This window comes from Branchiostoma belcheri, unplaced genomic scaffold (genome assembly GCF_001625305.1).
Source record: "Branchiostoma belcheri isolate BF01 breed outbred unplaced genomic scaffold, Haploidv18h27 scaffold16, whole genome shotgun sequence".
Classification (NCBI taxonomy): Eukaryota; Metazoa; Chordata; class Leptocardii; order Amphioxiformes; family Branchiostomatidae; genus Branchiostoma; species Branchiostoma belcheri.
The window spans coordinates 4040119-4052504 of NW_017803046.1; the positions used below are offsets into that span (position 1 = coordinate 4040119).

Sequence of the window (12386 nt, forward strand, 5' to 3'; positions counted from 1 at the left end):
CTGTTTATAAGCACAGCTACAGGTGGCTCTCTTGACCCAAGCCACAAATTGACTTTCAAAATGGCTGCCTAACAAGCAGTTACCCTTTGTAGCATGTGCTTATCATTAATTAATATCAATAGCGCCTGCCCGTGTCTGTTGTTTCTGTGTTGGCTGTAATTGTTGTACCTTGAGATCTTAAAATTAGCCTCATAAATGATTGACTTTGAAGTGAATAAAATGCCAGATCCTTAGTATTGTTGGTGATCGAATCAGTTGTAAGTGATTTACATGTATGTTGCATGCCTGTAATAAATTGCTGCTTATTGATATGAATGTTGATTTCTTGACTAATAATATAGTTAGCTATCAGTAGAGATGACTAGTACATTACTCACACTGATGTTATCTAGTTTGACGTTGCACCCTAATACACTGCCTTGCAGGCATTAGACATGCATGCATGTAACATAGTAAGAATACTGTGATATGGCATTGTTTGAGAAGTTAAAAAGGAGCAGTATATTTCAAGATGCAAGCTTTTTACACCTTTACCTTTGCTGACAGATAACCCTGACATTCACAGGTCCTGGAGTATTACTTATCCAGAAGCCATATACTAAGTACTAAAACCCTGCTCTGCATTTGCGTAATACTCTCAGAGATCAAGTTCAAAGATCCTTCTCCTTTTAAAGTTGTTCCAATCTCACCCCTCGGGGTTGTGACGTGCAACTGCATATCAATGTTGACTCAGAGGGTTTTCCATTTATTACTAAATATAGAATTTCTGGCATAATATACATACTATTTTTCAGGAATACTGCATATTAATGAGTATTTAAGTGATCAACAACTGACAAGTGTTTTGCAGATTCTTGTCACATGATTGTACATGTACACATACAAAAAGTACGTAAAATGTTGAGTCAAGGATTATCAATGAATGTCAGTGACACAATCAGTTAAGAGTTCTGTCCACTTAAAGTGTCTGACAAATAAAATGGCAGTTCATCAACTGTATATTTTTTATGTTTTCTCTCAGTATGTTGCAATAAATATGCCAGATCACTAAGTTTTGTCTCCTTTTTCTTGTTTTTACAGATCAGGAAAAGAGTAGAAATGTTCCTCCAGGAGTCGATGTGATCACAGAAGACAGGCTCCTGAGTGGACAACAGACGACCGCTGGAAAATACGATGGTAAGGATGGTATGGGCAGGGTTCAACAGACAGTAACTGACAATCTATACTCAGTGGATAAAATCCTTTTTAAAGTGTTCTGCAGTAATTGCAGAATGTCAAAATTTTTATCTGCAATTCAGAAATACTTTCTGCAAATTCAAACACATTAAGTTAGAACCTAAGCAGGTTGCTTGATTTTTCTTTATTTGTAATATGCAAAATACATACTGCAGGTGGGTATTTCAAACACTGAATTAATACATTTGTGGTATGGGTTATACATTTGTACATTATATTGTACAGCTGCTATGACATGTACATGTACTATTGACAAAGTACCTTCGAAAGTATGCAAAATGATCTATCATTCAACATCTATCATTCAGGATGTTGATAATAGCAGAGTCTTGATTGTCCCTCTTGTATTGTAAACCTACCATTCAGCTACCTACAAATATTCATGTGCGTGGGCATTGCGTATACGTGCGAGGATACATACATGTAAGGCCTAAATTAACATTCATATATTCACAATGTCCCGTCCCCTGGGAGCATATTCCTTCTTTGAGGCTATAGCTACATGTATGATTAAAAACTGCAGGAAACATGTTGTTGACTAATTATAAGTTGGTTGATTTGCTGTGCCTGACTAAAATTAGGAGAGGTTATTTAGAATTTATTAGTTTGTTTGGAAGAGCAATTGAATAGAAATGAAGAAAAAAAAACTACATGTACATGTACTACATGTAATTATACATGTAGTAAATAATTCACAGAGATATGAATTTCTGATTTCTTCTTTCAACAAAGTTCTTAATATATCTTTTAGTACCTTATTAGGCAAGGTTTAAGCTGGGTTCAACCAACGGGATATTAATAAATCTGGAAATAATCTCTTTGTACAGCCAGTATTTCATTGGAATTTAGGGATAATGAGAATGAACCCACGTAGGTAAATCCAAGCTGACGTGCCATTACCACTGAAATGTTGTTAGATTGCAGCTTTCTGATTCTGTTACTTATAGTTCGAGTAATTCCTGGCAATTTCCAGGAAATCTGTACACTTGATATTCATTGCTTTTCGGCTCAAACCTGAGGAAGAAGATCAAAGGTGACATTGTGTCAGGATTAGTCTGTTCATATCCCTGCGTGGGTTTAAAAGGATTTAGAAAGTCACGTTTGAGAGTTGGAACAGAGTTCTTGACATTTTCATGTAGAAATGTGAATCAAAATGGTATGAAATTATGCAAGACTTAGTGGTGTGGTTGGCAGTTTTATTTTGATAATGCCGGCTAGAATATCTCCACTTTTGGAAGAGTGAACTACCAGCTACTATAAAATTCCTTTTTTACAAAAACATGGCTAATAATAGTATATAGCTCTGTCAATCTAAATCATAAAAATCATACAAATGTACATGACTTGTACAAATGTATATACCTGACACTTTGATATAATTCTATTAGACAACATACAGAGGCTTTTGCTGAATATTTCTTTGGATGCCAGAACATTGACTATTTTCCAATTTCTCTGCACTGCATCTTTAACAAACCACCTTACACTTGCAAGTGCAGCTATAATTTGATAGATGTCTCCTCTGCAGTTGCATTATTACGGATGACTGGCAGTTCTGCAGTACAATCATGACTTGGTAGATGTCTCTCCTATCATACAGTATTACTATGTTCTATGCTGAGTGTGTGCTTCTTGTCTGTCTCCTGTACAGAAGGGAATAACCATGTTGAAGAGGTGAGAGGAGAGCAGACGACGACTCAGAGAGAGCAGCAGGGCTCCAGCCCTCAGTCCCAGCCCCAGAAAAACACTCCCCCAGCAGCTACCCAGTACGCACATGGCATCAATGACATCCTCTTTCTGGGTAAGCAACTACGTGGATGTGCTCCATGAGAGAAAGAGAGAGAGAGAGAATGGTTTATTCCCTATAAAAAAACATTTACTGTCATTTAGCAGAAAAACACAATAATAAAGTAGTACTGTTTAGCATACGAGAGCTTGAAAACGTTTTTCATCATCGCAGAAAAATTAGACGATCATGATGATTAGAATGCCTAAAGGTATTGCAAAATTTTCTTTTCCACTTTTCAGTTCAATTCTTTAATATCATTCTTTTTCTGTTCTTCAGTACTAAATAGAGCCTGAAGAGAATGGTGACATTTTGTTCCTGTTATAATCTTTTGAATGAAGTTGAGCAAATTTTTGATGGGATTAGAATGTGTTTTTTTCTACCCTGTTTGCAGCCATTGTGGTGGGTTGCAGTGTGCTGGGTGTGATCGGACTGGGTATTGCAGGATACTGCTGGTGGAAGTAAGTAAACATGACTTGTCTTTCTCACATGCATGGATGGAAATGAATGAGTGAATGGAGAATGCTGGATGATCTTCTTTAAAGGGATTAGCTTTGTAGCACGAACTACGGACAGAAAAAATGGAGAACAGAGATATTACCTGCAATACTGTCCTTCATCTCTAGAGGGCATTACAGATTTGAAATTGATCTGTACAAGCGGTATCTCCCACCATTTTGCTTGCATGTTTCATATCCATTCAACATTATCTTAAGTTTGTACATTCAAGCCTCCATGCATACCTGCAATACTGTCCTTTGTCCCCAGAGGGCATTACAGATTTGAAAGTGATCTGTACAAGCCATATCTCCCACCATTTTGCTTGCATGTTTCATATTCATTCAACATTACATGTATATATATATATATATATATATATATATATCTTTGTACATTCAACCCCCCATGCATACCTGCAATACCGTCCTTTGTCCCCAGAGGGCATCAACAGTGCTTCTTTCTCCTTATCGTCCTGTCTTCCTACAACTTCCTCGTATTCTTCCTTGTCTTCATCTTTAAGTCTGTCATGCAAGATTAATGCCTTTAAAGAACCAGAGGTGAGCAAGAGGTTGTTACTCATGATTTTTAGTTTAACTTGTCTTTGCTTATGATGAGGCATGCATGATCCTGGACTGATTGAAAAGCTAAGATGAAAAAAAAAACTTCTCACCTTTCTGTTAGTGGCCAACCCAAAAGTAGAAAACATTTCTTCAACAGCAGCAATATTAGTTATTTAGTATGCTGCTGCTTTCCGTTCATTGAACCAAGTCAATCGTCTGGAAACCTTTGATGTTTGAAATCGTTCTCAAGACAAGCAATTACACATTCCAGATTCAATCTAACATCAGTCAATCAGCATGGCGGCTGACAGAAAATTTGAGACTGACTGATGTTGTTCCCTCAAGCTCTTTCATTGGAAAACTCATGTCAAGTCTCTTATGAAACCTTCTTATAATCAGATCTTGTGCTGCCTAACCTTTGAAAACTACTGCAGGGCAAGTAACTACAGTACTTATTAGCTTCTTGCCTTCATGTCTGATACCACAAACCACTCTCATCTTACCATTCACTTTATGTCTGTTTTGATGTCTCTGATTGCTTTGCTTATGCTGCTATTACAAATTCTCTTTTATGAGGCATGACTATGTGCAACAGAAGGTATTCAGCCCTGTGTTTGCCTCTGAAAGTGTAGGAAATTGCATCTTTAGGGCTTGAAAATCCTTAATTTCCCAGGAGAGCAAGCCCCCAGACCCCCTAGATTCCAAGCGCCTCCCACGCTAACCCCTTCCCCCTCCCAATCCAATCATGAACCTGGGATAACGGGGAAAAATTGAGCTGACTAGAGCCCTGGTCTGACATGAGAGTTTGCAAATCAACATTCTCCTTGTGTTATTGGTAATGATTCCCTCTGAGAGTAAACTACATGTCTGGAATTTTGTACATACATCAATTCATTCTTTGATGCCTTGATCTATTGAAGTGGGTTCTACGAGATAGAAAACATGATTTCAGGTATTCACATTTGCATTAAGGGTCTGTATGAGACCATGAAAGTGAGTGCACCTCTGCAATACAGAACAAGTGGGATGGTTAATATTCAGAATGAAACTAAGTATCCACACACCCTTGTATCAGCAGTGAGTTGTGGGTCTTGTCTCTCCGTTTTATTTTTTCTCAAAACAGCCCCAAGGTTGAACCACAGTACTAAGATAAATCACTTTCAATCAACATTGCAAGGGTAGGAGATGAAAAGCAATGTACTTGTTAGAAAAGTCAGTCACCCGCGGGCTTGGACAGACTCTGCAATTTCCGTGCACCCAACTCATTTCCAGGCCTTCTGCGAGAATGACTCTTGGGTTCCCTCAAGGTTGCAGTTTCAAAGTGAGGCAATCAGGATGTGTGGACCTCGAGGGCCCTCACAGTGGGCAGTAGTCTCCATATACCAGACATAAGTGTCTTCTTCCTGCCTCTTGTTTTGAAGTATTTTGCTCATCAGCATCAATAACAGCACTATAAGTGAAGAACAGCAGGTGTTCCTGTCCTTGGTGCTGAAGTTATAATTATAGTTACAGCCTGCAGACTCAGGAGCGGAAACTTGCAACTTACTTTGAGCTTTCAAAGAGTCAGTCATGAAAGTTCATCAAGGATGCTGCCTTTCAAACATAGAATGATTCAGCCATTTAGAATTTTTGTTTTATTTCTGTTTTATTTGTTATGTCTGTGTCTGTATAGCCGCCTTTCAGTGTAACACACCAGGTTTGCAGGCACGTGCACGTGGCACAGCATCAGTTGGTCACATTACACTGAACGACTTGTTACACTTTGTAGCCTTAAGTTTGTAGCATTTGTTGTAACATTTCTATCAAGTTGCAAAGTGAGCCCGATTTTATTTCATCCGTATAAAAACAGCAGGAAACAGGATATACAACATGTGTAGATGTAATTGATGCAAATGATGCACTCATGGATGTTTGTCTCAACTCAGGATGTGGGTAATCAAACAGATACTGAGTGGGTGGAATGTTCCATTAATCAGGATTCCTGCGTGGGAATAGGAAGGAAACTCAAAGCAATGAACAGCTTTTATCTCTCTGAATGCAGTCTACAGTAGGGAAAGTAAATCAAACAGCTGGAAAAGGCCTCTGACAGAGCCGATCACGTTTCAGTCAGAATCCACCCGCTTCCTGGAGTCTCTGAGGATAAGTGGGAGTTTTGATGTAAACATCACCAGAACATGTTCTATCATGAACACTAAAAATCTAACTAAGCTCAGCTAGAATAATTTCCACCTTTTTCTACCAAAAGGGGTATGTTAGACAGAATAATTATTGGTTTGTTCTGTGAATAAAAATAACAACAACTACCAGTTATATAAGAGGAAAGCTCTCTTGAATTTATCCGATGCTAGTTCCATTTGATCTGCCAATTGCATTTGGCTCTGATCTCACGGCGGTCGGTTGCTAGGCTAAAAGTCGCATTACTAGGGAGGTATCGGGTTACAGAACGTGTTCGAACGTGGCCGCGCGGGAGTCCCGGGCCGGCCCGGGGGCAACGGGTAAAATTTGAAAATAAACAAAAGTAATTGGAGAGTTAATACTCGTCAATATAAAATGTAATAAGTGATTTTGTTTACCTCAAATGTTATTCTTGCACTGCCTTTGTTCCACTTTGTGTACATTTGCTTCCAAATGAGATCAATTTCGGATTTCAAAAAGGGTTCACGAGAACCAAACAACTGATTTTAAGAGGCCCCGAAAATTAAAAATAAGGTTAGATTTTTGGATTTTTAGAAATATTACAGTAAATTTAAACTTTCTGTCTTAGGATTTTTATTTTTAACTAAAACTCGACTTACAGTCAAAAGAAGAGCTAAAAACGCAGTGTTTTAACTTTAAATACCGATAATTCATAATCGCGGCCATATTTAAAAAATCCCTAAGACAGAAATCTGCGGAAATCGTTCCTCTTCCAAACAAGACCTCAATAAGGTAATTTGAGCGATTTTTGGGAATGGTTAAAATACCATGTTTGCACGCATGCTGTGCCACTTGGATATGGGGACCTGGATTTTATAACAGCGTCAACAAGAATTCTGACCTTCAAGGTCACCCACGATGACGGCAGTAGCTTCGTTACATGTTACATATCCACAATAAAATCACGGCATAGATGTAATGTTTTGAAAACGGTTCATATTTGTGGAAAGGTGGATTTTTCCTGTTCCGTGGTTCCCAAGTAAAAAAGGGCTTGAAGTAGCCGGTTGTAGCGGCTTTACTGTAAATGACCGCGGGTAACCCCGGATCGAACGCCCGCTCTATTCGAATGACGTCATATCGAACAAGATTCGCTGGTTCGGGGGATTCGATCTCCATAGTAGCGGAGTGGGACTTTTGGGCCCAAATCTGACCATCGTGTCTACACACTAATTCTTCTACAACTTACCTGTCTTGGTAGAAAAAGGTAGAAAGTAATATACTTAATATATTGAATCAACCAAGTACAGTATATAACATGGGTATTACCATTTGAATTGAGGCCTCAGGTGCAAAATCCTTGCCCACAATGACCCAGTCAAGCCCAACTGAAGAAGGTTACCAATTTGAGAAAATGGCTTGTCGTTACATATTGAACAGAACACACATTCTCCTTCAGCACAGGATTATGCCATCAGTAACATTCCATTATACACATAGACCTTTAATTTTAAAGAAGGTTTGCAAAAATAAGGATAACGTTTGCCAGCCTCTCAGTCGATCAATACACACACATACTGGATGTACTTAAGAATTGGGGCAAAGGTATATGTAGCAATCCTTTCTTAATGTGAGACAGCACATGTTGTAAAGCCTTTAAACTTATGTGACTGTAGATATTTACTTTCACTTAGGGTAACACTTAAAATGCTTAAGATCAAGAAAACGTCTGTGTCTATTCAGCCACGCATCCATGTACTTAAGACCTAGAGCACCACTAGGAATCCTTAACAAAATTGTGAAAATACAATTCAATTAGACACACAAACACTTTGCAGAAGAGAGAGAAAACATGTTTTTCAGCCACCCCACCCACACACATACATGTAAATGTACTTAGAAATTGCCAGTTCTTTCTCGATAAATGCTGTCTATTTCATACTCTGTTTCTTACTGTGCCTGATGTAGACCACTGAATAATATACAGTTAATCCTAATTTGGTAAACATCATGAAAAGTAGATGAGATTGGCACTTCTTGTATTATGTACTATTACATGTAAGAAAACAGTTGCAAAACATTGTTGGGGTCTATTTACAACTTAATGTAGTGGTCAATCCTAAAGATTTGTTGATGTTTCGTCTCACCATAGTGCATCATCAAAACATTGTTCATCATTCTTAAGCCTTTAAGACTTTTTCACTTAAGAACAGCTGCGCTCTTGTGTCAAGTATTGGTTTTATTTAATCTTTCCCTAAAGATCATAGCCACAGCTGACCCATAGACCATGCATTATAGACAAAATCAGATGGTGGGAGGGGGATGCTATGAAGGAAAATCAGGGAAAATTTGGAAACATTTAGTCCAGAATTTTTTTTTTAATCTTAACTACCTCCCCTTGTTCAAAATTGGAACAGTCCACAACGTTGTTTATTTTTCTACGTGCCCTTTGGGATTACCTATTTAGGTTGTTGCCCCTGGTTACCATACACATATTCCCTTTCAGGACTATCATAAAACCCTTCTTCCTGTGCCTCTGAAAGTTCATGGATTGGAAGCCTGTATACATACATAAGCCTTGTCCATGCATGCAGTTCATTCCGGCTTGTGTTGTGGTGACGTCAATCGGAGGCTGATGTCGCAGGCCTTTTGAAACTTAAACTGTAGGGATCAGCTGGAAAATAATATGACTTCTGTACATGCATAATACATCCTGTTCATGAAATTAGGGTCATTGGGCACTTATATTTCACAATAGTGATATCTTGTTTTCAATTTGATTACTCAGTACATGTAATTGGTTAACTGATGATTTGAGATGTAAAAAAATATTGAAGACAGAAAGTTTAAGAGAATTTGCTTCTCTCTTTACCTTTTAGCTTTCAAGTATGTTGAAAGGCTGAAATAAAGAATGTAGTGGAGCCTATAATATGCATTTTTGTGACTATCAAAGAAATTCTGTAACAGCCTAATAGATACGTTACCCAATTTTCATCAAACATGACATCAACAAGAAATACTTTTGGATATTATAAATTAATATATTTCGGATAAGATAAAATTTGATATCGTTGTTGCCCTAAGTCATCAGTAGTTTGTATCAAAATGTGATCCTATTTCATAGTATCGACCAACAGACCATTCTGTAAATAGGCTCTAATATGAAGATGGCAACATTGTCATTAGGTTTGATATGTGGTAGTTATGGAGAGCCCTACTTCTTCGTTTGTAGGTTACCACTTAAAACACCCACGTAGGCTTTTGTTAATCCTATAATTAAGCATCAGTAAGACCTGGTGCCTGCATATTACACCTTCAGCGTACTCTGTTCCCTAAATTTGGGACAATCTTCTTGTAGTAATTGGGCAACAAGCATTCTATTAGACTTAAGGGTGTTCCTTAGAAAAACATCATATTCCAAATTAAAGGCACAGCCTGGGGAATACTGCATTTTGTATTCTACTCGGTTTACAACAGTCAAAAATCAAAGTGTGTGTAATTGGATCAGTTTGTATATAGCCTACTAGTAAATGCATGATTCTAGCACTGTGGTTTGAAGCACCAAATTATACCAAAAATAAGGTCATTTTGCAGTCTCTGTAAAGAATACAAATGTTTCCATAGATCCAAACAGCACATATTCATCAAATCAAAATCCAGTCCTGTATGAATATGATGAATATTTTATGAGAAGACAGAAAAGAGTGAAAGGTGATGATTAAATTGCCAGAATAAAATGAAAACAGATCCTATTCTTTGATTCAATGGTGCAGAAACATAAATCTCAAACCCGAAAATCATCCATTTCTGTAGTGAAGAGAATGGCAAGTTGTATTTTCTCCGTCTGTTACAGAGATTCGTACAATAGAATATATTTATCTATTCATCATACACATGAATGGATCGTGGCCCTTGTGCTTCATCATGCAAAACATGGCCCTGTCACCCTCCCATAACAGAGTGGTGCACTCCACCTGTGCTCCTCATTATGGCGGAATTGATCCAAGCTGGCGTCCAATCAGAAAAGCGCACTTCAGGGATGGACCGTTATAGTCAAGTGGAATTGGTGTGTGGCAGATGGACATTTACACACAACATTTCTCACCACAATTCAATACAATATTTGTGTCCATTTATGCTTGCTAGGAGATAATATTTAATTTAATAACACACTATGTAAAATTGCTGCCTTGTGCAATTGTTACAGTATAATCCACCGGCTATACAAACACTTCATCCCCCCGTATCCAAGAGACAATAATGGGGCATCCCTATGTGTGTATGCTAAGCATTACATTAAATCACATCGCCGTGTTCTGTCACATTTACATGTATGGGAAGGAAGCGGTAGGCACGGGCGGGACACATCTAAGGTCCCTGTGTTTGCCATTCTCCCTGCTGTTACTGCCAGGCAGTTGCTTTTCTTATCCTTGTTTTGTAAAAATATCTAGCTTTTTCAGGGCTATTTTTATACCAGAACTGGCTTGTTCTCAATCTTTTGTTGTTCGTCGACAGGAATAGCCATTCACTGCATGAGATAATTGGACAATTGAGGCTACCGTATACGGCAATAGCTGTCGGTTAGTTTTCAAGAGTCTCTTGTTTCTGTGCACGTGTCAGGAACTGAGCCTGCTTCGACTCCAAAGGCGATAAGTCACGTTTTTGCGACTCGTGATTTTTTTTGGGAAAAACAACAGCCGAAACAGGAATTGAGGAAAGGCAGGGAACACGACGTATGCGTAGCCGTGATCTTCCCTGTGCCATTATCCAAGGTGACGTTGACATTTGCCAGCGCTTCTGCTTGTGTAGCCTGGGTGCTATCAGTTGTTTGGATTTTGGAGCAGAGGGCTTTTTCACTGCATCATCAGAACCAGCTGCTGTGGTGAGATTATGTCAGGCTAAACCACAGCCTTGCATCCATCAGAGACTGTAAGCTTAGGTACTACACTCCAGACTCGAGAACTGTTCTATACTGTGTGAGATCTCACCAAGGGAACCGGATCGAATCGGCAAGCATGGACGCCTTCCTACAGAAAGCAGAGGACCTTTATGAAGATATCCCCTTCAGGCAGTATGTGTGCTGCCCATGTATCTGCCTTGTGGACTTGTTCCGGGACTGTATGGTGATGTTCAGGCATCGGTCACATCCATACGAGAGCTTTTCAGACGAAAAACCTTCACTGTGAGTACTACTAGTATACATGTAACCTTAACCACAACAAGATGGGTTCTTAATGTCACAATTCTAGAAGGCAGTGTAGCAACCAACGTTTTGTTGTCTTGTAGTTAGTACTATTTTCCACGGCAAGAATAGGTTTCATCAAATTTTGAATGGCATTCTTTGTTTTGTTGTGGTCATCATATATCAACTTAATATATAATATATATTTCAGAATTCTATTAGAGAAATAGCTGGATCATGGTACTATGTATGAGGAGAATTAAAAAAGAATAATTAACATGACCAGAAAGCCAGAACCCAAATTATAAAGAGCATAAAACATTGACGAACGTATCAAAAGTAGCCCGGAGCACATGACACTTTCTCGACATGGGATTTTATGTATTGACAAAACCATCCTGACGTGAAGACATCTAACGGGTCCCGTAAATCAGGTATTGCCTGAGGAAGAAGTGATATTTACTACGGTTAAGGTTTGGTCAGGGTAGTGCTGAGAGCCGCTGAGCCAAAATTTCATAATAAGCTGTTCATAAAAACAACCATCTAATCTAGTAGCTATGTAACTCTATTTTCGTAATCTGGCATCCTTTCCCCCATATGTTGCCATTTGCCCGCGAAATTCAAGTGCAAAAATTTGCACTGTCTTGCAGTTTCCAACTCCCTGGTCCGGGGGGTGATGCCAGTTTTGTAACAGCCTGACCAATCAGACCGCGCTGTAGCGCATACATTACAATCGGCGGTAGATCGTTTACATCACATGTATGGCACAAACACAAGTGGTAGTAGTAGACTGTTTTTTTTTAGAGAAACAATACAGTATACGAACAAACAATAACAAGCCTTCTTGCAGCCGTACAAGTACCCACATGTATGGCACAAACACAAGTACCCACATGTATGGCAAAAACAAAAGTACACATGTATAGCAAAAATACACGTAACGGGTTACATATGTATAGCATAAATACAAAAAAAAAACAAGTACCCA

The 12386-nt window shown here is 38.6% G+C and overlaps 1 protein-coding gene across 1 annotated transcript in view; it reads left to right on the forward strand.

Annotated features, from left to right (window-relative positions):
* Nucleotides 1-12386, forward strand: part of LOC109466117 (neural proliferation differentiation and control protein 1-like) — a 48348-nt gene that overhangs the window by 23313 nt on the left and 12649 nt on the right. The window contains exons 4-6 of the mRNA XM_019763745.1: nt 1081-1176; nt 2888-3037; nt 3417-3483. Coding sequence (XP_019619304.1) covers nt 1081-1176; nt 2888-3037; nt 3417-3483 — 313 coding nt within the window. The remainder of the gene's footprint in view (nt 1-1080; nt 1177-2887; nt 3038-3416; nt 3484-12386) is intronic.